This window comes from Copidosoma floridanum, unplaced genomic scaffold, assembly GCF_036245765.1.
Source record: "Copidosoma floridanum isolate Cflo_tuat_1 unplaced genomic scaffold, Cflo_Japanese_pri ptg000013l, whole genome shotgun sequence".
In the NCBI taxonomy this organism is placed as follows: Eukaryota; Metazoa; Arthropoda; class Insecta; order Hymenoptera; family Encyrtidae; genus Copidosoma; species Copidosoma floridanum.
This window is the reverse complement of record NW_028321890.1, coordinates 35721658-35740396: the sequence shown is the minus strand read 5'-3', so window position 1 is coordinate 35740396 and position 18739 is coordinate 35721658. Positions and strand designations below refer to the sequence as shown.

The 18739-nt window shown below is 38.4% G+C and overlaps 9 protein-coding genes across 12 annotated transcripts; 6 read left to right on the top strand and 3 right to left on the bottom strand.

Moving 5' to 3' along the window:
• Window positions 1-688: 688 nt before the first annotated feature.
• On the top strand, window positions 689-1750 carry mRpL48 (mitochondrial ribosomal protein L48). The gene is made up of 4 exons (XM_014362933.2): window positions 689-844; window positions 978-1058; window positions 1138-1271; window positions 1342-1750. The coding sequence occupies exons 1-4, from the start codon at window positions 821-823 to the stop codon at window positions 1655-1657; spliced, it is 555 nt and encodes a 184-aa protein (XP_014218419.2). The 5' UTR covers window positions 689-820; the 3' UTR covers window positions 1658-1750.
• frtz (WD repeat-containing and planar cell polarity effector protein fritz) lies at window positions 1730-7597 on the bottom strand. The gene is made up of 15 exons (XM_014362929.2): window positions 7212-7597; window positions 6837-6966; window positions 6576-6753; window positions 6317-6510; window positions 6136-6236; window positions 5234-5348; window positions 4948-5157; window positions 4700-4863; window positions 4524-4631; window positions 4245-4453; window positions 4054-4177; window positions 3816-3985; window positions 2169-3748; window positions 1973-2099; window positions 1730-1894 (listed from the first exon to the last, which is right to left on the bottom strand). Exons 1-15 carry the CDS (start codon window positions 7286-7288, stop codon window positions 1818-1820), a joined length of 3564 nt encoding a protein of 1187 aa, XP_014218415.2. The 5' UTR covers window positions 7289-7597; the 3' UTR covers window positions 1730-1817.
• Window positions 5486-6127, top strand: LOC149375038 (protein Flattop-like). The gene is made up of 3 exons (XM_089591630.1): window positions 5486-5677; window positions 5753-5885; window positions 5967-6127. The coding sequence occupies exons 1-3, from the start codon at window positions 5486-5488 to the stop codon at window positions 6125-6127; spliced, it is 486 nt and encodes a 161-aa protein (XP_089447756.1).
• On the top strand, window positions 7493-9078 carry LOC106646799 (uncharacterized). Of its 2 annotated transcripts, XM_089591750.1 has the most exons (4): window positions 7493-7548; window positions 7642-8186; window positions 8265-8502; window positions 8551-9078. In XM_089591750.1, the coding sequence occupies exons 2-4, from the start codon at window positions 7768-7770 to the stop codon at window positions 8656-8658; spliced, it is 765 nt and encodes a 254-aa protein (XP_089447876.1). In that variant the 5' UTR covers window positions 7493-7548; window positions 7642-7767; the 3' UTR covers window positions 8659-9078. The 2 variants fall into 2 exon arrangements, with proteins under 2 accessions (XP_089447876.1, XP_014218416.2); XM_014362930.2 differs by having other exon boundaries at window positions 8265-9078.
• A 223-nt stretch (window positions 9079-9301) lies between these two features.
• LOC106646808 (phytanoyl-CoA dioxygenase, peroxisomal-like) lies at window positions 9302-10611 on the top strand. Its single transcript, XM_014362948.3, has 2 exons — window positions 9302-9641; window positions 9914-10611. The coding sequence occupies exons 1-2, from the start codon at window positions 9318-9320 to the stop codon at window positions 10529-10531; spliced, it is 942 nt and encodes a 313-aa protein (XP_014218434.2). The 5' UTR covers window positions 9302-9317; the 3' UTR covers window positions 10532-10611.
• Window positions 10612-11151: 540 nt separating this feature from the next.
• LOC106646809 (uncharacterized) lies at window positions 11152-12387 on the top strand. Its single transcript, XM_089591749.1, has 2 exons — window positions 11152-11957; window positions 12074-12387. The coding sequence occupies exons 1-2, from the start codon at window positions 11676-11678 to the stop codon at window positions 12362-12364; spliced, it is 573 nt and encodes a 190-aa protein (XP_089447875.1). The 5' UTR covers window positions 11152-11675; the 3' UTR covers window positions 12365-12387.
• A 94-nt stretch (window positions 12388-12481) lies between these two features.
• LOC106646744 (uncharacterized) lies at window positions 12482-13850 on the bottom strand. Its single transcript, XM_089590844.1, has 6 exons — window positions 13707-13850; window positions 13343-13584; window positions 13137-13247; window positions 13004-13069; window positions 12834-12915; window positions 12482-12736 (listed from the first exon to the last, which is right to left on the bottom strand). Exons 1-6 carry the CDS (start codon window positions 13848-13850, stop codon window positions 12494-12496), a joined length of 888 nt encoding a protein of 295 aa, XP_089446970.1. The 3' UTR covers window positions 12482-12493.
• Window positions 13851-14023: 173 nt separating this feature from the next.
• Window positions 14024-15117, top strand: Saysd1 (SAYSVFN motif domain containing 1). Of its 3 annotated transcripts, XM_089591094.1 has the most exons (3): window positions 14024-14179; window positions 14330-14396; window positions 14533-14681. In XM_089591094.1, the coding sequence occupies exons 1-3, from the start codon at window positions 14069-14071 to the stop codon at window positions 14610-14612; spliced, it is 258 nt and encodes an 85-aa protein (XP_089447220.1). In that variant the 5' UTR covers window positions 14024-14068; the 3' UTR covers window positions 14613-14681. The 3 variants fall into 3 exon arrangements, with proteins under 3 accessions (XP_089447220.1, XP_014218467.2, XP_089447219.1); XM_014362981.2 differs by having other exon boundaries at window positions 14330-15117; XM_089591093.1 differs by having other exon boundaries at window positions 14024-14184; window positions 14323-15117.
• Window positions 14743-17029, bottom strand: LOC106646743 (uncharacterized). Its single transcript, XM_089591092.1, has 7 exons — window positions 16722-17029; window positions 16193-16332; window positions 15840-16061; window positions 15605-15768; window positions 15338-15521; window positions 15171-15252; window positions 14743-15073 (listed from the first exon to the last, which is right to left on the bottom strand). Exons 1-7 carry the CDS (start codon window positions 16994-16996, stop codon window positions 14833-14835), a joined length of 1308 nt encoding a protein of 435 aa, XP_089447218.1. The 5' UTR covers window positions 16997-17029; the 3' UTR covers window positions 14743-14832.
• Window positions 17030-18739: the final 1710 nt, after the last annotated feature.

Below are 18739 nucleotides of genomic sequence, written 5' to 3'. Positions count from 1 at the left end.
TGGCCCTTATTTGTAATACATTTACAAAACGCTCACCTTTTTATATAAAAAAAAAAAAACACTTACTGTTTTTCTAGCATAAAACGTTTCGTTATCTTCCGAAGAAACGCTGTCACTTTATAAAAATAAAAGGACAAAATTTTCATCCGAACCCATAGATTGTGTACAACTTGCGCCGTCATTATCAACCAATCTCTATTATTCAAACATTACAGTATTATACCAATCAAGATAATAAAAAAAAATATTTGATTACGTATGTTCTTGTAAATCTTTATGTAAATTATAATGTATACTAATATTCTAATTACATTAATTTTATGATTTATAATGTAGTTTTATCGTTTTATCTATTGCAGGACTCGCATTTTGCGGCGCCAAATCCGGTACTCTGCTGGGAAGCAAGGGTCATTCCATGCAGTAATAGCGTCACCGTTGGAATATGTATATGGATTGTCCGAAACAAAGATAAATTGTTGAAATTTTGGTACCATTTTGGTACTGACTGCGAACGGCACGGTATTGTATTAACACCGAAGAGCCAAGGGTTACCTCTTGAGGTATGGCAGTGGTGATGGCACACAAGAGACAATAAAATTTCACAACGGTGATGTTAGTGATTTTTAAATGTTTTTGAAGTTTAAAAATAGTTCCACAAGTGAAAGCAGAGGTCTCCCTCGTCGTCGCACGGCTTCTGCTATAGTTCTGCTGCATATACTAAACAATAACATTGTGTCGGGTCCAGCCGTGTAAATAAATATTGAATCATGAATTGATTAATTAAAAGATCCATCGTAAAACAAATCCGCCACAAATAAATATGGCAGTAAGCTTTTTAAAAAGTGTAAGTTCATTTTTTTTTAAATAAGTGTACGCAATCTTGGGTCTTTCGAAACATGATCGTTTCAACTTGTTAACTCTCGGTTAGAGCGTTGGCAAGATATTTTTTTACATTTACATATGAATTTTATTTTCAGCTCTTACCATTGGCTCGCCCGTGCAATTTGTCAAAAATATTGCCGAGATTTTACAGTATTTACGAGCCGCCCTATTTGGAGGTTACGCTTTACGATGTTCAGTAAATCTGTATTGATATGCATTGCCATCAGACTTTGACTCGGTTATACTATTTTGCAGGCACTAAAACCAAAGTATCCTCTTTATCCACTTTTAAATGTACAAATCAGAGGCTACGATTATGCAATTTTAGAAAATTTTCAAAGTTGGGTTCACAAGATTGCTGAAGCAATGGATTTTGATGTCGAAGAGTGGTATGTTGTTTTCAGTTAGTTTGAATAACAAAAATCTTTCGTTTTCACAACTATTATTATTTTTTTTTAGTTACGCTTTTCCTCACAAAGAGTATAAGATTATCAGGTACAAGCCCAAATCAACAGTGGTGGAAGTGGAATATACTTTAAAACTTTATCAGAGAAACATTAAAATGTCAAATGTAACTTCTGTTGGTTTGCCGATTTTCATTAGAATATGCGAGGCAGGCTTGCCCGAAGGTACCCTGTTTGATATTTTTGAGCACACAGAAGAACACGAAAATGCAAGGTATATACCTGATAAGAGATTGTTAGACATGCAAGAGGAATTGGCGTCTGTTGGAAAACCGCAAAAAAAGAAAAGACTTGTTTTCAAGAAAAAGTGATTTTCGCAGTTTTTTTTTATACAATATAAAACTTTAATTTGATTTTGTAAAAGTATATAAAATGTTATGTACAATATATCTGTGTATAAAAATATGAGGAAAGTCTTACAGTAATACTTTCTTATTATATAACAATAACTCTGTTTGATTTATTTAAATACTATAAAGGACCAAAGTGTACGACTTTGATTTTGGCAGTATCTTCTGTTTTCAAAGTATGTTTTATGATATCGATATCTAAAAATATAAGTTGAAATATTTAATACAAGTATACAAAACCTTAAATACTTTTTATTACAATTATAATACACTTACTGGAAGTGGATGGTAAATCTTTATGGTAATTTTCACTACTCAAACCAAGTGATGAACTTTCTGATTCTGGTTTTGTGTCTGTAGGATACGTTTGAGCTCTTTTCTGGATTGGACGGTATATTTGATTCTAAAAAAAATTGTATTCTAATGTTAGAAAATTTTACAAGTGACTCGATATAAAAGGCATTATGCTTACTGTGTTGGGCACCAAAATGTGTGTTACAGTATCCGAAAATTTTACTTTTGGTTTTTCTGCGATTGTAGATGCTACATCTGTAGACGTAAAAGACAAGGATGAGGTTTTTTCAGCTACAGAGGATGTACAAATGACGGGTAACGGTGGTATATTGGAAGACAGTCTATGTTCTCTATTAGTATTAATATTTGTACCACTCGATGAAAATCCTAATTTGAAAGGTTTATCATCCAAAGTCTTTGATGGTATATTGTAACTATTTGATTTATTGTGATTAGTAGAGGAATGAGAGCTAATCAAATTATCACAACTGCTACTGAAAGGAATGTAATCGAGATCGTAATCCAATCTGTATTTACAAGTAGATTGAAAATTATTGTTCCCCTGATGATTTTTCAATATATTTGAAACAGAATTTTGTTGTTGTAACAAACTGGGAGAAGTGGTATGCAGTGGTTTAACATGTTGAAGTTTTAAAACGGGACTGTTGTCCATGTCCGATAATCCGGGAGTGCTTCTGGATAGCATGAAATTTTTCTTTGGCAAACTATGAATATAATTAGCTAAAGAATCCGTTATCAAAGGTGGCGGCGGTGGTGGTATATTAATGGCCGAAAGTTTTTGCTTAGACGTGTTGCTGTTAGTACTACTGTCGCAAGAATTTGAATTGGTGTCTTCATTGGGATCCTCTGGATCGTTAAAGGACGTGGACATGAGATTATTGCCGGAATCAAATATCGAAAGTGAGGACGAATCGTTGTGCGTCGGTGCACCGTCTGTACTCGACTGCATCGGATGTGAGCTCATGGTCACGTTTTTCAGCACCGTTAATCCAGTTGCCTTTTTCTCGCAACTGTCATAATCAGCACCGACGTAGGTCGTGTTTTGTGAGCTGACATCTACACTCAAACGATCATTGAAGGACGTCGACATCACGTTACCGCTCGAGTTGTTCACAGAAGTGGGTGCTAAACTCGGTGGAACCTCGATAGGTTCAAACAGTGGTTTGGGAAACGTACTGGACAAAAAATGGCTCATCTGGTATGAGTTTGTAATATTTTCCAACGACATGCTATTCAACGATGTTTGTGCCACACTTGGCGTTAACTGATTAGCCAAAGAGAGATTTCGAAGAGGCGACACTAAATTTTCGAAATTTTTCATCGGTTGACCGAAATTCGGATTCATCATTGGAGTAAAAGGCACGGGGTTCACGTAAGGCATCGACGTTACCAACGAGTTGGGAACGAAATTAGGCATTGAGTTGTAGGAGGTCGGGGGAACAGTGTAATTTGGAAGGTTGAAGGACGTGGACGCGAAATTGGGCTCAGTTTTATCTGCGAGTTCGTTAAAGGGCGTGCTCATGAAGCCGCTGCTGCTATAAATCGGTGGATAAAGAATAGGAAGAGGAGGAGCTTGGCTATTGGAATTTTTCGAGTACTTGTGCTTGGGCGGGCGCTTGGGACGCGTTTTTTCTTTTTTCGGAAACTCCTCGCTTTCCGTGTCCTCCGTATAAGAGTCGTCCTTGTCGCTCACAGAGTCCGAGCACAAGGAGCACGAGTCTCGCGAACACGTCGAGTCTAACAAAAGATACAATTAGCGCTGAAAATGGCAAAAATTATTAATTTGACATTTTTCGAAACTTACGAGAACTGCTGGTACTGTTGCATTGGCTTATGATTTCTTCGGCCTTGTCTTTTGCGGCTGTAGCCATTTCGGTGTCTTTCAAGACAATCGCGTAGAAGTGAATGTCCATAAAAAGATCGTGATCGTTTAGATCGATGGCCAATCGGAACGCCTTCTCGAACAGTCTATGTCTGATGGGCAAAGTGCAAAGGAATCAGATGAGACAAAATTCGCGGAAAATTTCGCTATCGTTTCGTACCTCAGGAGGTGATGAAAAAACCTTCTGGTCAGATCTCGAACTTCTTCGCCATATTCTTCAACGACTAGTTGAGTCAATGGCTTGACTGGTACATGAAAACTTCCCAATGCATTTTGGATGTAAGCTGCGACGGCGGTTAATGTTAAATAAACACGTATGAAATGATATGAAAAAAAAAAGAGCTCTCTTACTTTCGCGTTCCGGAGTCAGGGGTAGTTTGAAAAGATAATTGACAATTTGATTCAAAGTGTGCATACAAGCGTGCGGATTCGTGTCCCAATTCATTGCTAGAAGAAGAGAAGTTGCCTGCTCGACTTGAGACAGTGCTAAATACCTTTGTACTAGAACGTCCCCCGCAAAATTTTCGCCCTCGATTATTTTGAATATTGCAATGGGCCCTCTGCAAAATCGCGCAATTAAAACTCAGCCAATTACAAAATTGCGCAAAAGTTGTTGAAAGTTTTAATTACCTCTCGAAAAATATCAAAAAGAGCGAGTCACCGTGATTGTAGTAATCGATAAAAGTATTGATGGCATTCTTTCGGCTCCATTCTATCTTCATTAAAGCGGGTTGGGCTCTAGAATCGAAAAATTAATTATTTGTAAGTTAAACAATTTTATAATTCTGCGATAATCGAATAATTACCGAAAATAAGACGATAGATCGATAATATTATTAGGCGCTATGTCTTCATTCAACACTTGACTCTTAATACATGTTAAAGCTAAATCAAAATATTGCACTTGTCCTCTTTCATTGCCTACGGAAAAGACGTGTCCATCGTCATGCCAACATGCCAGAGTGGGTATCTAAATTTTTTGCATAATATTATTGTTAATTTAAAAAAAAAAAGTTTAAATGGCACAGTGTCGACGTTTTTTCATCATACTAACAAAAGATGCTTTTATACTATTATTGGTGCCCTTGATTTGATCGTGAAGTGTTATGGATCCATCAATGCAACACAACAGGAGCATGTCTTGATTAGGCGAAAATTTGACACAGCTCGTGTGAGTCGGCAATGGTACGGATAGGATCGCTATCCTGTGGAGTTTGTCATTCTGCGAAACTTCGTAAGTCCTCCATTCGACTGTGACTTCACCCTAAATAATTGTTCAAGTATTGTTAAAAAGCCAACACTGTACGGTTGAGGTTTTAATAAACTCAACGAGTGCTTACTTTTCGCGATACTTTTTGTTCTAGCGAGTGAATAACGTTATCATAATTAGAGTTGAATATTATGCACAACGGATCGAATTCCGTTTTCAGGTAGCACAGTAGTTCTAATTTTGTTCTGAAATGTGAAGTAATACTTTATTGCTGTCTGGTAACTATGGAAATAAACAGGCCATTCCAACTAGCTGTACACAGTGACTTGCAACGTTTCGAGTTAAAAGGTAGGAAAAATTTATCGTGAAGTGAATAAGTAGAATGTCGCAATTTTGGCACGCACACTGGGCTGAGGACAGTTTCAAGTCGACAAGACTACAAGTCTGGGAAGTGCCGAGGTGGTACCCAGAATGGCCAACTAGGCACTGTACTACAACGAAATTTATAGCGCACAAGAACGGGCGTCTCTTTGCCAGTGTAAAAAGATCGAAAAATCCATGGAGCGATTTTAAAGTATGTAAACTAAAACAAAAAAAAATTACTCTCTTGTTTTGGTGGATTTTTAAAGATTTTGATGAATTATGACAGGATACTTGGGAGCTGCCTTTGAAAATCGATAGAAAAACGGCTGAATCGTTGTCTAAGTATACTGAAAACAAGAAACCTGCTTGGAATGCTTATAAGAAAAAACGCGAGTTGGAGTGTTCAGCAAAATGTAAAGGTAAAATGAAACGGGAAAGATGTGTTGTGTCTATATACATTTTTTTCAAGTGCTCAATTAATGATATGTATTTTAATTTAGGAAAAATAGCATCAACTATGAAAAAGGATGGTTTAAGTAAAAAAACACAAGAAATTGAAAAAAAAATTGAAAATTCAGATGATACTAAAGAAGAAAATTTGAAGAGTTTAGAGGATGTTTTCAAAGATAAGTGTAAATTAATAGAAGCTTGCAAAGTTTAAGTTTTTACCCTATAATCCTGTATAGATGAACATTGGCACGATCGTGTTCCTTAACTGTTGGGCTCCACGGATAAACTTCGTTTATAGTACATTTCCACCAAATTAAGATCTTTTGTTTGTAATAAACAATAAATTGGTATTTTTATTTTCTGTAAAAATCAATTGTACACAGCAAAATATTACACATACCAAGTCTTCTGTGCGATTATGTTGAATTTTTTTTTCCAGTCTTTTTCCACTAGGTCCAGAAATATCAAAAGTCGACAGTTTTGGATCTAATCTACTAATCTTATCAAAAATACTTTTTTTCGTTTTCATAAAGTTTACCAATGTGACTTGAGTATCATTGTATGTACAAACTAAATAATTTTTTGTGATGATTACTGGAAAATATTTCTCAATTAGATGGTTAAAAAAATCAGGTAAATGGAAAAGAACGTAACTTTACCATCGGATAAACGATCAGACAATTTACCAACTAAAAACTTGTCAAATATAATTTTTTTAATATCTCCCGAACAAAGATTAACTTGTATATAAATCAGTAAACCAGAGCTAAGCATAATCTGTATTGCACAATAATCAACCCACTGACAATGTATTGTTGAAAAATCGCTTAGTTGTTCCTTGAATTAAGTTGAAATCATGAGTGTTGGCAATATTCTTTAATTATTTATTATTAAATTTACATCATTACTATTAACATTACCTCCAAGTACTTAATAGAATCTTTGAGTTTATTTCCTTTTTTATTCTGTGGAACATAGACCATCCCTCGTTTCTGAGCATAAGATCTTTTACCTTCCTCATATACACTGTCAATTTTTTTATCATGATAACTGTAAGCATAAAATAAAACCAACGCGTAAAAAAAACATGCTACACCTCAACAATATTTTTAATAATTTTCATCTCTGCATAAAAATTTTTATATAAAATAAAAACAACTGATAGTAATAGTGTGGGAAAAATTCTTCATCATTGAAATTGCTTGCTGTAACAGTACTTTCTTCTCAGCTACTCCGTAATTATGAGAGGCATATTACGTTGGAATTTTAATAATACGCTGTATGAAAATCCTCACCTGAAGGCACCGAAATCCGTATCCTTGATCTCAACGTCATTGTCGAAGGTCCAAAAATTTAGTTCCCCAACGAACATTCTACTGAGGCCTACTAAAGTAAAAGTCGCGCACGGGAAATGTCAACCGCGATTGTATACAAACATGTACCGGAACAAAAAGTGTCATACGTCATACCTCGACTGCTCGACTCGTATATAAGTACTAAAAGGTTATGTTGGCGTAATTGCAGAAGTAATTCGATAAATCGATAATCGATTTTTTCTCTTTTTTTTTTTACTGTTGTGATTTTGTCAGGTCAGCACTTTGAAAGTTTTGTTAAGGTGGAAAAGTTGAAAAAGTACGTTAATTAACCTTTTCATCGGTTAGATATTTCAAGTAATAATCACTCAATTCATATTAATATTATAAAACAGTTTTTTTTGTGCCGTAGGTTCATTTTTTGGTAAAGTTTACCAGGTATTTGTTACCTGGAAAGAAAAAAAAGAGACGTTTGCAGCTATATAACCTTGAACTTGATACGTTAATCAGAGGCTTTGAGAAAAAGTAATTTTGTACAATGTCGAACAAAGCTAAAAAGACTGAAACTGAAATCCCAATTGAGTTGGATAAAAAACTTACTGGTGACTCGTGCGCTCATTTAATCAGTGGTATTGTCAAGTACGTTATGTTGCAAAAATGCCAAATTCCACTGGCTTTTGATCAACTTGTGAAATATAGCCAACATTCTCAGACAGCAAAAAAACACACGACAATGATCACGAATTTCATCAAGTCAATGAAAACAATGTCTGATAAACTAGTTGAAGAATTTAATCCTAATCAATGCAGAGTCAAAGAAATCATCATTTTGTTTGGAGCCACAATCTTTAGTCCTAAACTCTGTATCAAAATTGAAATCCCTTTAGAGATCCTTGATAGCGAAAGACATACATGTGATGAGCACAAAAAGGGCCAACCGCTATTGACCGTTATGAGGTAATTATTTTCATTTAAAAACTACATTTTTTATAAATATATCTGTTAATCATCATGTTAATTTTCTCTTTTTACTAGCTCGATCTTTCAATGCCCTGAGTTTCAAGATGAGATGGCTTTACCGTTGGGGCTTACGAATACTTTTATATTACTTCATAAAGACGATCCACGAGGGATTTCCGAGTTTTTCGTACCAAAACCTCAGTTCAGCGTTCCTTCACACAAGACTACTACGTTTCATATAAAATTGGAGTACACGGATGATATTTTAGACGATTGCAAATGTGGAAGAAGAGTTCCAGTTTGCCGCGATGGTGTAAGAAAATTCTTTACACACCAGATTTCCTGTATGTTTAGAAATCAGGATCATGATTCCGAGGATGTTACGAAAAAAAACAAGTTTGACTCAGATCTTCCTCTTAATTTGGCATGGTATCAGTCCAAAGAGGTTTTCAAAGGATTTAAACTTTGATGATACTTGTTTTCTTTTTTCTTCAATTTTTGCATTTCATTTAAAACAGTTCAAAAAATTTATAAATTTAATTTTTCTTGGAAACTGTGTGTACGCTCAATGTCGCAAAAGAGCTCCTAGCCACAAATTTCCCACGCGTATGCGATTGGAAAACATGCTTGCAGGAATGGCTTATTTTTTTAACAATCCTCCGCTTATACGACATTTCGCAGACGATATCAGGCGTATACACAAACTGTTTATATAATTGGATAAAAATTATCGATGCCAAAACTTTTTTTTTTCGTTCAAGATTTTTATAAGTATTTTTTTTTTTTTTAAAGTTGCGTCGTTTAATATATATCATATTTAAAAACTTAGTGAAGATAAGTTTACATGTAAGCAGACTTGACTGACTTTGATAAGTCAACTGCATAAAGGTTATCACTTATAAAAGTTTCCATTATGAATTGGTTATAATTTTTGTGAATAAGTAAAAAATTAAGTTAAAGTTATTACTATCGTAGTGATTGATTACCAAACACCAAACAACTTATGAATAACGTTGAATTCTTCAGAAAGAAAAAATCGTTAAAAGTATGTAATTTTCCTTTCAAATCTAAAAATAATCTTTACTTACGTCAGCATGATTAGTTCTTTAAGCGGATCGATATAATGGAATGAGTTGCTTCTTTGGAGATTCATATTTAAGACTCGGTCCTAAGGGCACAAAGTTCAGTTTCTTTGTAATCTTTGAGCGAGAGACAACGATACTAGTGTTAAGCATGGGCAAGTTAAAGTTCCTGACTCCCGAACAAAAAGAATTCTGGAAAGAGAACGGTTTTCTCAAATTATCAAACGTATTTTCTAATGAAGAGTTTGACGAAATCGATAAAGAATATTCCGAGCTTTTTGCTCGTAAGCAGCAAGAAGATTTGGCCGGTTTAGAGGCTGCCTGGATCGGAGACGACATGAAAAAGGCGGCTAATAACATCAACTACACTGTAAGATTTTTCACTCGACGTTAATAAATTTTTTCAATGTTACAATAGTTTTGATTCAATTCTTGTAATCGTTCAAACTTATGCAATAAATTATACATTTGAAGACACGTTCATCATATTGCATTATTCATAAATATTTCAAATTCATTTCGATTTCAGTAATTGAACCGTATTGCTGTATGTCAAATAAATAAAGTAACTCCTATACGGAAATATAGAATTCATGTTGGCCAAATTAGATGACATGGTAGATTAAAAATATCTTGTTGCAGGTAAAATCCGTGCATAACTTGCAAATGCATAGCGCAGTGTTCACACGGCTGTTGATGAACCCAAAACTCCTGGATGCAATAGAGGACATCTTGGAAACCCCTGATATTCTGCTCCATCACACGAAAGCTCACCTCAAGCCACCAGAGAAGGGCGCTCCGTATCTCATGCACCAGGACTATCCGTACTTTCCGTTCAAGAAGCACACCATGTTAGCCGTGTTTGTGCACTTGGACGACACAACGCCGGAGAACGGAGGCCTCTGCGTTTATCCAGGCAGTCACAAACTGGGTCCTCTCAAGGAGCGCGTACTCTACGACGAGCACAACGAGAAATACATGTACGCCGATCCAGATCGCTTTCCGATTTCCGGTGCAACGCCAGTGAACGCCAAAAAGGGTGAAATCATTATCTTTTCCTACTTACTGCTACACGGCTCATACGTGAACACATCCAATCGGGTACGCAGAATGTTTTTGGCACAACTCAGGTCCGCGCACGACGAACCCGTTCGAGATGTTCACCATAGCCATTGCATTGGGATGTGCCTCCGTGGCCAGAACATTGGGTTCCAAGCAACAATGGCCACGCGATTCGTTGACTCGTCTGTAAATGGCTGAACGCCTTTTCTTTATTGCTTTTGATTTTCTTCAACTTGTGTATGCCCATATAGTTAATAAAGTTTCAAATATTTTCACGACACTCTCTCTCCTCATACTTTACCATTTACAAACAATATAACCATCCAACTTATGCGTAAAATTGGAGGATAAATATCGATACGTAAAAACGCAATTCTATTGTTTTTGTTCACACGCGCAGCTTCTTACGCGTGTACGTGATGCGAACTGTAATAAAAAAAAATGTCATAAAATTACATTGGTTTAATCAGTAATTTTAAATATGGTATCGGCTATCGACGTTAATTCTGACCTCCAAAACATCTGCTTGCATTTCCCTACATTGCGCAACAAAGATCGTAAACTTTATTGTTACATAAAACGTAGACATGGCAGATAAGTGGGGTTCGAGTATCGAAGAAGACGACGGCGCGTTTTTCGACGAAGGCATCGATTTCAGTGAAAAAATCGGTTACACCGACTTCTCACCGAGCCAGTCGCTACATCGGAGATCGGCAAAATCCATACTCGCCGATGATGGTGGTATTGTCCTCTTTACCGAAGAACACGAGGAAGAGGAGGAGGAGGAGGAGGAGGAGGAGGAGGAGGAGGAGAAAAAAGTAGTAACCAGCGACGCGAGAGACGAGACTTTTTCGCCGGTCGAGTACGATTTGTCGAGGTTTCGCTACGAAGCCCTGACAGAGGAGGAGAGGCAGGAAATCATTGCCAAGTCGAAGGAACTGAAGGTCGAGAGGCGCGTACTGACGGTGATAAACAAGTTCCTGCACAGGAGCTACATCCACGCCATTCGCAACTCCGCCTCGTTTTCCAACGCGCTCGACACCATCGACGAAAGCTCGATTTTTCAGGACGACCGGTAAACCACACTGCGAGTAATCAGACACGTTTGCTCCTCCATCGCTCGGGATATTGGAAATCCCAAACAAACCGTTACAGCTACCATTTGGCCCTGGAAACTTTCGTCCAATCAAGAGCCGACACAGCCGAGCGCAGAGCGAGCCTCGTGGCGTCGTTGAAGGACCTGGAGGAAGAGCTGGCGCTCGCAGAGTCGCGTTTCCGCTCGAGTTACGAGCGCCTCCAGGAAAGCGAATTGTCGGTGGCGAAGAGGATCAGGCCTCGAAGGATGGACAAGCAGACCTGGCTGGTGGAGGTCGACCGGATGCTGGAGGCCCAGAGTGTCCGGATCGCGGACGTGGGGAGGATTCGACTAGATTATCTGCGGCTGCGCTCGCAACTAGGGAAGCTGCAGGCTAGTCTCGGTGAACTCGACGCCGATCTTGGCCCCGGCTTTTCGATCATCGAATACGAGACTCTGATCAGGAGGCGGGGGGTCTACGGGGAGAAGCGCGACGAGCTACGGCACGGCCTGAAGAAGATCGGCGAAGCGAACCTCACGTGCGCTGCGGTAATATGCGTGTTTCACGTTTTCACGTGGGCTGATGCTTCAATGAGATGCTTCTGACGATTCGTTTTGTTTATTTCGTTATTATCGGCATCACGTTATTTCGTTTGTTGATTCAGATAGTCCGACACATTGACGAGGAGTCGGATATGTACGATAAAAAATTGGTGGAAAAATCGCACGATTTGGACGAGCTGGTGAATAAAAACAGGAGCGAGTATCACCGAGTTGTCCGACTGGTGAAGAAGAGGGCGTCGATGTTCAAGAGCATAGCGAAGCTGAGAGAGGAGATCGGATTGCTGGATAATCCGTACTTGTTGAGAAAAATGGAGTTTGACATGAAAAAAATTGATTGCCTGAGAAAACAATCGGACATCCTTGAAACGAAAATCTTCGAGCACAAACAGTAGTCGATATTTTTTCATCAAGTACTTGCTTATATATCTTATGTATACGTAGTTTGACAAATATATATATATATATTTTTTTTATTTACAGTGACTGCACGTAGTAATTATTATATGACATTGGTTTTTGCGTTAAAGTACTTTTTCTCTTTTTACGTACTCGTCGAATAACTTGTGTTTCAGTAGTTTTTGCTCGTTGGCGGCGGTAGAATTGGCTTGATAAACTTTCTCAACGATGGCATCTCTCTTGCGCTTGTCCAGGGGTATTGCGTAAACGTTGACTTTCAACAAGTTGAAATCGGCGGACGTCAGCACTCGCAAGCTTAAAATGAAAAAACTCGCTGCCCAGCCCCACGTGGTTATCCAAGACGTGTACTAAAAATTCAACCGATATTTACAATGAAACACCGAATAAATAGTTTTTTTCAATTCATCATTTGATTATACACATATATAATTATAGTTGCCTTACTTCGACGATCGAGTAAAGCCCGCAAGAATCAAAGTCGTAGATGTTGTATATCCTCGTGAACTCTCGAAAAGCCTCGCAAGCGCTATACGCAAACGTTTTGATTTTCTTGGTGATTAGCAACATCATCCGCACAATTTGAAACTTGGTTTAATCAATACAGCCATACTAACCGGTAATACTTGAAGGGGTTGTCCCCATTTTTCAAGATCCGTTGCGCCAGCAGATACAGGCTGTCGCTGAAATGCAGTACACACGACATTTGTAATAAAACTACTTATTTCGAGAGCAAGGGAAGTTAACAACCTGAAGTGCAGGAATCCGTAGGTGAAGTGGTGGGTCGTGTGCATCGTTGCGATCATCATGGTCATGCATATGATGAGTGCGGGTATGACGATTCTCCAGCTAGCCGCGAATCTTTTGACAGAACCCAGAATTCGTTACATAAGTACATCTGACTAGATAACGTACATTGGAGGTATTGGGTAACAAAAGAGGGTGTGAAAACTTGCAGGCCGGCCCCGTAGCCGCCCCTACCGCACATCGTGAACATCACCATGGTGATCAACGCCAAGAAAAAGGACACTACGCAGCAGTACTGAAAAAACGCGCAGTGCTTGTGTTGTTGAGAAATGATGATGATGTCGCGAAGCCTGTCGGGATCGTGAGATACCGCAAGGACGTAGCTCAGGTTCACTTGCGGGCTAAGTCGAGCCTCCGCCCAAAAGAAGCAATTACCTCTCGACACTTTCAACTTGACGGTTTTTTTTTTTTTTTTTTTTTTTTTTGGGAAGAGAGGAGGAACAAAAAATAGAAACACTTTTATAATCCACACATATTATATGGTGACGCGCGAGTGCAGGTGGACAAACTCACCCAAAAGTTGTAAAATGCGATTGCACAGGTGTAACTCGATACCGAACTAACGAAAAGCGTGAATATCATACACGCTTTCCAGGCGAAGGATACTTCGGAGGTGGGACGCTCGATCAGCACCTCGTAGTGCTCGATCAGCTTCATTGTTAACCTTCTCGGAGGCAAGCGAAAAAAATGTCTTTCAAATTTCGCGGACGACAAGCTCTGACAGCGACACCTACTGTAGCTTGCTCTCTCTCTCCCCTCCACCGTACGTGTTTTGTTTACAAAAAAATTTTTAAGGGATTTCGTCTGCTTCTGCAGCTGTTCGCAATTGATAAATAGGTGTGTCATCACTGTCATCCTGATTAGGGTCTGGATTGATGGAAGCCAGGCTCGCTGCGTGGAGAGCTAAGAAGCGCAAGGAAGCAATGGTGTGTCGCATAAAAGAGGTCCTCTCCTGGCAACGAAGCCCCACTGGCTCGACTGTTGATGTAAGGTTATACTTATTTACTGCATATTGTACATGCTAACACCTTTTTATTGGTTCATTGATTTGCAAGTGTGTGCTTAAGATGAAGCAATGATGGGAGTTCCGTGGGAGGGGAGTGAGTTTTGTGAAATAAGAATATGAAAGATTTCAGGACAAGGATGACCTGGAGAGCATTATTTCAGAGGATAGCATAGACTTCAGCACGCCGCCTCAGGACAGTACGTTTTTCACTTGGACCATGTGTTGTCTTTACTTTTTGCTGTGGGCTACTCTGTACATCATTGCGATTGAAACTGAGTTTGGCGCTGCGTATTTTGTGATATCCGCACTGATATTTATTTACTTTAACACAAGGTCGGGGCCTAAACGAAAAGGAGAAGTCAGTGCATACTCGGTTTTCAATCCCAATTGTCAATCCATTGATGGAACCTTGAAGCCTGAACAGTTTGAACAAGAAATCAGATTTGGTGCGACGAGTGTACACTAGTGGTTGCGTGGTACGTATTGTTTAGGAATGAAAATGAAAAATTGTGTATGTGAGATTATTGTCTGTATACTTATGATGTAAATAATAATGGTAAGGTTTTAATCAGTTGGAAAATATCTTCAAGTCAAAAGAGTCAGTGTAACAATACAAAGTTTTAATTTCGATTCTCAAAAGATTTCAACATCTTTGAACAGCCTCTTGCAAAATGCTTGTTCTACAATAATATCATTGGCAGCCTTGTAACAATCTTGAATTTCATTCAGATTCATTTTTACCATGTGCGTTGGTTCGTGCGGAAATAATTTAAAATTTGTTAAATCAGTTTTAGATCTCAGCCATGTATCCGGACAAAGTAGTGCTCTATCTAAATCTACTATTCGGTCATTTATAATGCGTATATCTAAAGTTCTAAAACGAAAAGTTTATTATTTTCACTACAATGTGGAAATGTTATTATTATTATTATTATTATTATTTTTTTTTTTTTTAATAATTCTTTACTCACTTTAATATATCGACTCTTTTTAACTCCGAGTTGAAGTTTTTTATACTATTTATGAGGTTTGTAATCGTCTTATTGAGATTATCTAAATAAAATGCATATTTTTAGTACACAAATATTTGATGTTTCTGATCAATCGTACTGTGTTATATCATGTTATGCATCGTTACCTTTAGTGCCTTGCAGCTCCTCATCTTTTATCGTCGTGAGTGCTTTGTTCAAAATTTCATTCAAGTACATTGGATCCCATTGAAAGAATGTCTCTTCCGACAACGTCCACATGGTGTGTCCAACAATTTGAGCCAGGTACTTTTGATTTTGCTCAACATTTTTTGAACTTGAATTTGTATTTGTCTAAGGGTTGTTGGATTATTGGATCAGAAATCGAAAAAAAAAAAAAAAAAAAAAAAAGTTTATAATAAAAAAAAACGACTTACTACAAAAGAGAGAACAGCGTGAGGAATATCAATGTTGAGTCGAGGTAGAGAACTCATCGACTGAATTTTCGTATAGTTAGCATTGTAATATTTCAGCTGATTTAACGAGTCTATAACGGTGGCTTGGACCATACCGGAACCCGAGACTACGATTTCATCACCTCCTAAAATTACAATCAAAAGTTAAGCTTATGAGCACGGAGTGTGTTAAAAAAGTATGATGATAAAATAAAACCTCTGGCTGCATTTCCGTGCACAGCGATGTAGGCGACGATCTTGTGCTTGATGCGGTCCAAGAACTTTTTACTACAAAAGTCAGTCGAGCCCAGAAAGACGCAAAAAATCAAGGATCTCTTGGGCTCCCATCCTTTGTTTCTGTGTATGTAATCGAGCGTTTTGGCCACTTTGATGGCAACATCGAAGCCCTCGCCACTGGCCGACAAAACGATATATCTGTCTAAATATTTTGAAATGACTCTTTTTTTTTTCTCACTCAAACTCCAAGAACAATTATTCACGCGAATTAGAAGTGAAAAAAAATGAATTGCTAATGTACTAGAAGAAAAAAAATAAAATAAAAAATTTCACCCTGTTCCTTAGATCCGCAAACCGTGGCCATCGTGGTAGTCTTGGTCTCGTTAACGTTGAGCCTGAAAATGCTCAGATCGGCAAATATATCGCTTATACGGTTGACGTTCTGCAGTCTCAACCTCTGCACGCTCGAGTCCCTGAAAACATGAGAAATTAAGTATAAAAAAAAAAAAAAAAAAAAAAAAAAAAACCCGGCTGGAGTTTCCCGAAATGCAATCATTTTTTTGAGACACGCCTTCTCGATAAAAACGTCTTCAGAAATGTGAAAATATTCCTACAAATTGACGCGCTACGAAATTTGAAAAAACTTTAAATTTTATAGAGATGAAAAAAAAAAAAAGCTTTATTCAATCCCAAAGAACGCGAGAAAACCTTGACAAAAGCTAAGGTGACGTACAAAAAATGTCGATTTCATCATAGCCCCAGCAAAGTAAAAAATTTTCCGCACATCATCAGACTGAATTTACAACCGAAAACGGGCCTCATTGCAAAAACAGCACTTGGGGGAGGAGAAAAAAAAGCCTACATTTCAAAGTCCTCGTAAAAGGCGGTCGCGTTGAGCCGATCAAGAAGCTCGAGTTGCAAGGTCCTCGTGCCTTGGAGCCCGTTGTCCGCAAGCTCGTGTATCTTGCGCTTCTCTCGCATCATGAGATTCCAGTCGGAGGCAAAGCCCCCAAGCAAAAAGCCGCCCAAGAGACAAAGAAAACCCACAGACAGCAGAAACGAGATGCACAGCCGTTTCGTCACGAACTCGCTCGTCTCCCCGGCCCCGTAGCCCCGAAAGCTCATCATTCGCTGCATTTTTTTCCTTTCCTCCTCTCTCCTCCAACACCTAAACTTACCTACACGCACATTTGGTGGATTATTTATCTTCTTACATCTATGGCGCACATGCGCGCAAGTATATTATTTGTTTGCCAAAGGCGTAAATGTACATGTATAGTAAAAAGACGCGATCGTATACGTACATATACGCGCGTAAATACGAGCAACCGCGCGCCAAGGAGTTTGTTGCCCTCGGTGCACTCGCGTATATACAAGGAATTCTATATTCTATACAAATTAAGCAAAACAAAAGTATAATTGTCGTTGTGCTCTCATTTCGCCATTCGCGTTTCAGTATAATTATTGTGTCAAGATGCGGCTGGGGATGGAAAAAAGCTTGATAAACATCAACGGGGCAAACGCGAAAAATGATTAAGTAATATGCATTACAATGTAACATATTTTCAGATGGAATATTTGCCACGTGTATATATAAGCCCATCGAAGGACGATTGTCGCGATTTTCCAATTCTCTCGGTTTATAACGTTATATATATGCGCAACCAACCCGGATTTCCCTCGAAAAGCTCTTCCAAACACTCGCGCGCGAGACCCGAGAAACAATAAAATAGAGTGTATACACGCGCACCGAAATTCAGCGAGACTCGCGCTAAATATAATATCGTTGGCCCGTCAAAATTTCTACAACGGATAACAGCGTGGTGTACCTCAGCACTAAACGAGAAAATTAATACGCCGAGGAAAACAATAAGTACAAATTGTAAATCACCGCCTCCTCCATGTATATACGCTAACTGGACCACGCGCGCATTCCGAGTTAAAATATATATGTATATACGAAGGGACCGGCGCGCTTGGCAATTGAAAATTGATTGAACGAACCGATTAGCCCGAATTAGCTCAAATTGAGTTTTGTCGTACCTCCTCTCCCATTGTCATTCTTTTTATTTCTCATCCCCATTATCTTACATAGGTGTATATTGTACATATATATGCGAGACGCGTCATCGTTCCTTTTGTCAAACTCTATACGTATGTATATTTGTACAATACATGTACGCGCTTCCACTGGAATAGAAATAATAAATAGGTGTGTGTGCGACCACCCCCTCGTTCGCCAGCCCGGCTCTTTATTCTCCTTTATTCATATTTCTAACTCCTCCTCCCCCGATGCGCTCGCTGTGTCTTTTTCGCGCTCTATTTATATACCACATCACCATTGACGCGCGCGCAAATGTACACAGTTATATATATATACACGCGTATACCTCGTCAGGGCGCTTTTAACGATCCCCCGCGAAAGATCGAGCTCGTAAACACGCCTGCGATCATATAGCGCGTCGTCCACCGTCGGGGCTAATGATTCAAAAATATGAGGTTTTTCCGCGACGCGGTTGCGGAAAAAAAACAAAAAAAACTTGCCTCTTCCTCTCTTGTATACAGAAAAATATACCCGCGAAGGAGTGTATTTGCTTCTCTTCGCGTCAAAGCGAACGAATCTGACGGATGTTGCGACGCTGTATACGTGTCTTGCAATAGAGATCGGTTTTTTTTTTTTTTTTTTTTTTTTTTTCATTTAATTTTATTTACAAGAGAGAGTTCAAAGGTAAGCGTTTTTTACGTTTAACGAAAACAAAAAAATGTGTATTTTACTGCAACAAAATTGTAATAAATTTGAGATGTACAAAGCATAAAATACGTGTATATACGATGAAGCACAATAAGAGGGGAAAACAATGCAAAAGCATCGTCGCACCG

Coding starts and splice junctions, on each gene's coding strand:
- LOC106646808 (XM_014362948.3), top strand. CDS start 9,318: ATGAGTTGCTTCTTTGGAGATTCATATTTAAGACTCGGTCCTAAGGGC. Junction 9,642..9,913: donor CTAATAACATCAACTACACT/GTAAGATTTTTC, acceptor ATCTTGTTGCAG/GTAAAATCCGTGCATAACTT.
- frtz (XM_014362929.2), bottom strand. CDS start 7,288: ATGTTCGTTGGGGAACTAAATTTTTGGACCTTCGACAATGACGTTGAG. Junction 5,349..6,135: donor CATCTATACAGGATTATAGG/GTAAAAACTTAA, acceptor TTCACATTTCAG/AACAAAATTAGAACTACTGT. Junction 4,454..4,523: donor TTTTTGATATTTTTCGAGAG/GTAATTAAAACT, acceptor GCGATTTTGCAG/AGGGCCCATTGCAATATTCA.
- LOC106646799 (XM_014362930.2), top strand. CDS start 7,768: ATGTCGAACAAAGCTAAAAAGACTGAAACTGAAATCCCAATTGAGTTG. Junction 8,187..8,264: donor CCGCTATTGACCGTTATGAG/GTAATTATTTTC, acceptor TCTTTTTACTAG/CTCGATCTTTCAATGCCCTG.
- LOC106646744 (XM_089590844.1), bottom strand. CDS start 13,850: ATGAAGCTGATCGAGCACTACGAGGTGCTGATCGAGCGTCCCACCTCC. Junction 13,070..13,136: donor TACGGATTCCTGCACTTCAG/GTTGTTAACTTC, acceptor ACTGCATTTCAG/CGACAGCCTGTATCTGCTGG. Junction 12,916..13,003: donor AACCCCTTCAAGTATTACCG/GTTAGTATGGCT, acceptor GTTTGCGTATAG/CGCTTGCGAGGCTTTTCGAG.
- LOC106646743 (XM_089591092.1), bottom strand. CDS start 16,996: ATGCAGCGAATGATGAGCTTTCGGGGCTACGGGGCCGGGGAGACGAGC. Junction 16,062..16,192: donor TTGCGGATCTAAGGAACAGG/GTGAAATTTTTT, acceptor CAAAATATTTAG/ACAGATATATCGTTTTGTCG. Junction 15,253..15,337: donor GGAGCTGCAAGGCACTAAAG/GTAACGATGCAT, acceptor CATTTTATTTAG/ATAATCTCAATAAGACGATT.
- Saysd1 (XM_089591093.1), top strand. CDS start 14,069: ATGGAAGCCAGGCTCGCTGCGTGGAGAGCTAAGAAGCGCAAGGAAGCA. Junction 14,185..14,322: donor GGCTCGACTGTTGATGTAAG/GTTATACTTATT, acceptor AGAATATGAAAG/ATTTCAGGACAAGGATGACC.
- mRpL48 (XM_014362933.2), top strand. CDS start 821: ATGGCAGTAAGCTTTTTAAAAAGT. Junction 1,059..1,137: donor ACGAGCCGCCCTATTTGGAG/GTTACGCTTTAC, acceptor ACTATTTTGCAG/GCACTAAAACCAAAGTATCC. Junction 1,272..1,341: donor GATTTTGATGTCGAAGAGTG/GTATGTTGTTTT, acceptor ATTTTTTTTTAG/TTACGCTTTTCCTCACAAAG.
- LOC106646809 (XM_089591749.1), top strand. CDS start 11,676: ATGGACAAGCAGACCTGGCTGGTGGAGGTCGACCGGATGCTGGAGGCC. Junction 11,958..12,073: donor CGAACCTCACGTGCGCTGCG/GTAATATGCGTG, acceptor TTGTTGATTCAG/ATAGTCCGACACATTGACGA.
- LOC149375038 (XM_089591630.1), top strand. CDS start 5,486: ATGTCGCAATTTTGGCACGCACACTGGGCTGAGGACAGTTTCAAGTCG. Junction 5,678..5,752: donor ATCCATGGAGCGATTTTAAA/GTATGTAAACTA, acceptor GAATTATGACAG/GATACTTGGGAGCTGCCTTT. Junction 5,886..5,966: donor GTGTTCAGCAAAATGTAAAG/GTAAAATGAAAC, acceptor ATTTTAATTTAG/GAAAAATAGCATCAACTATG.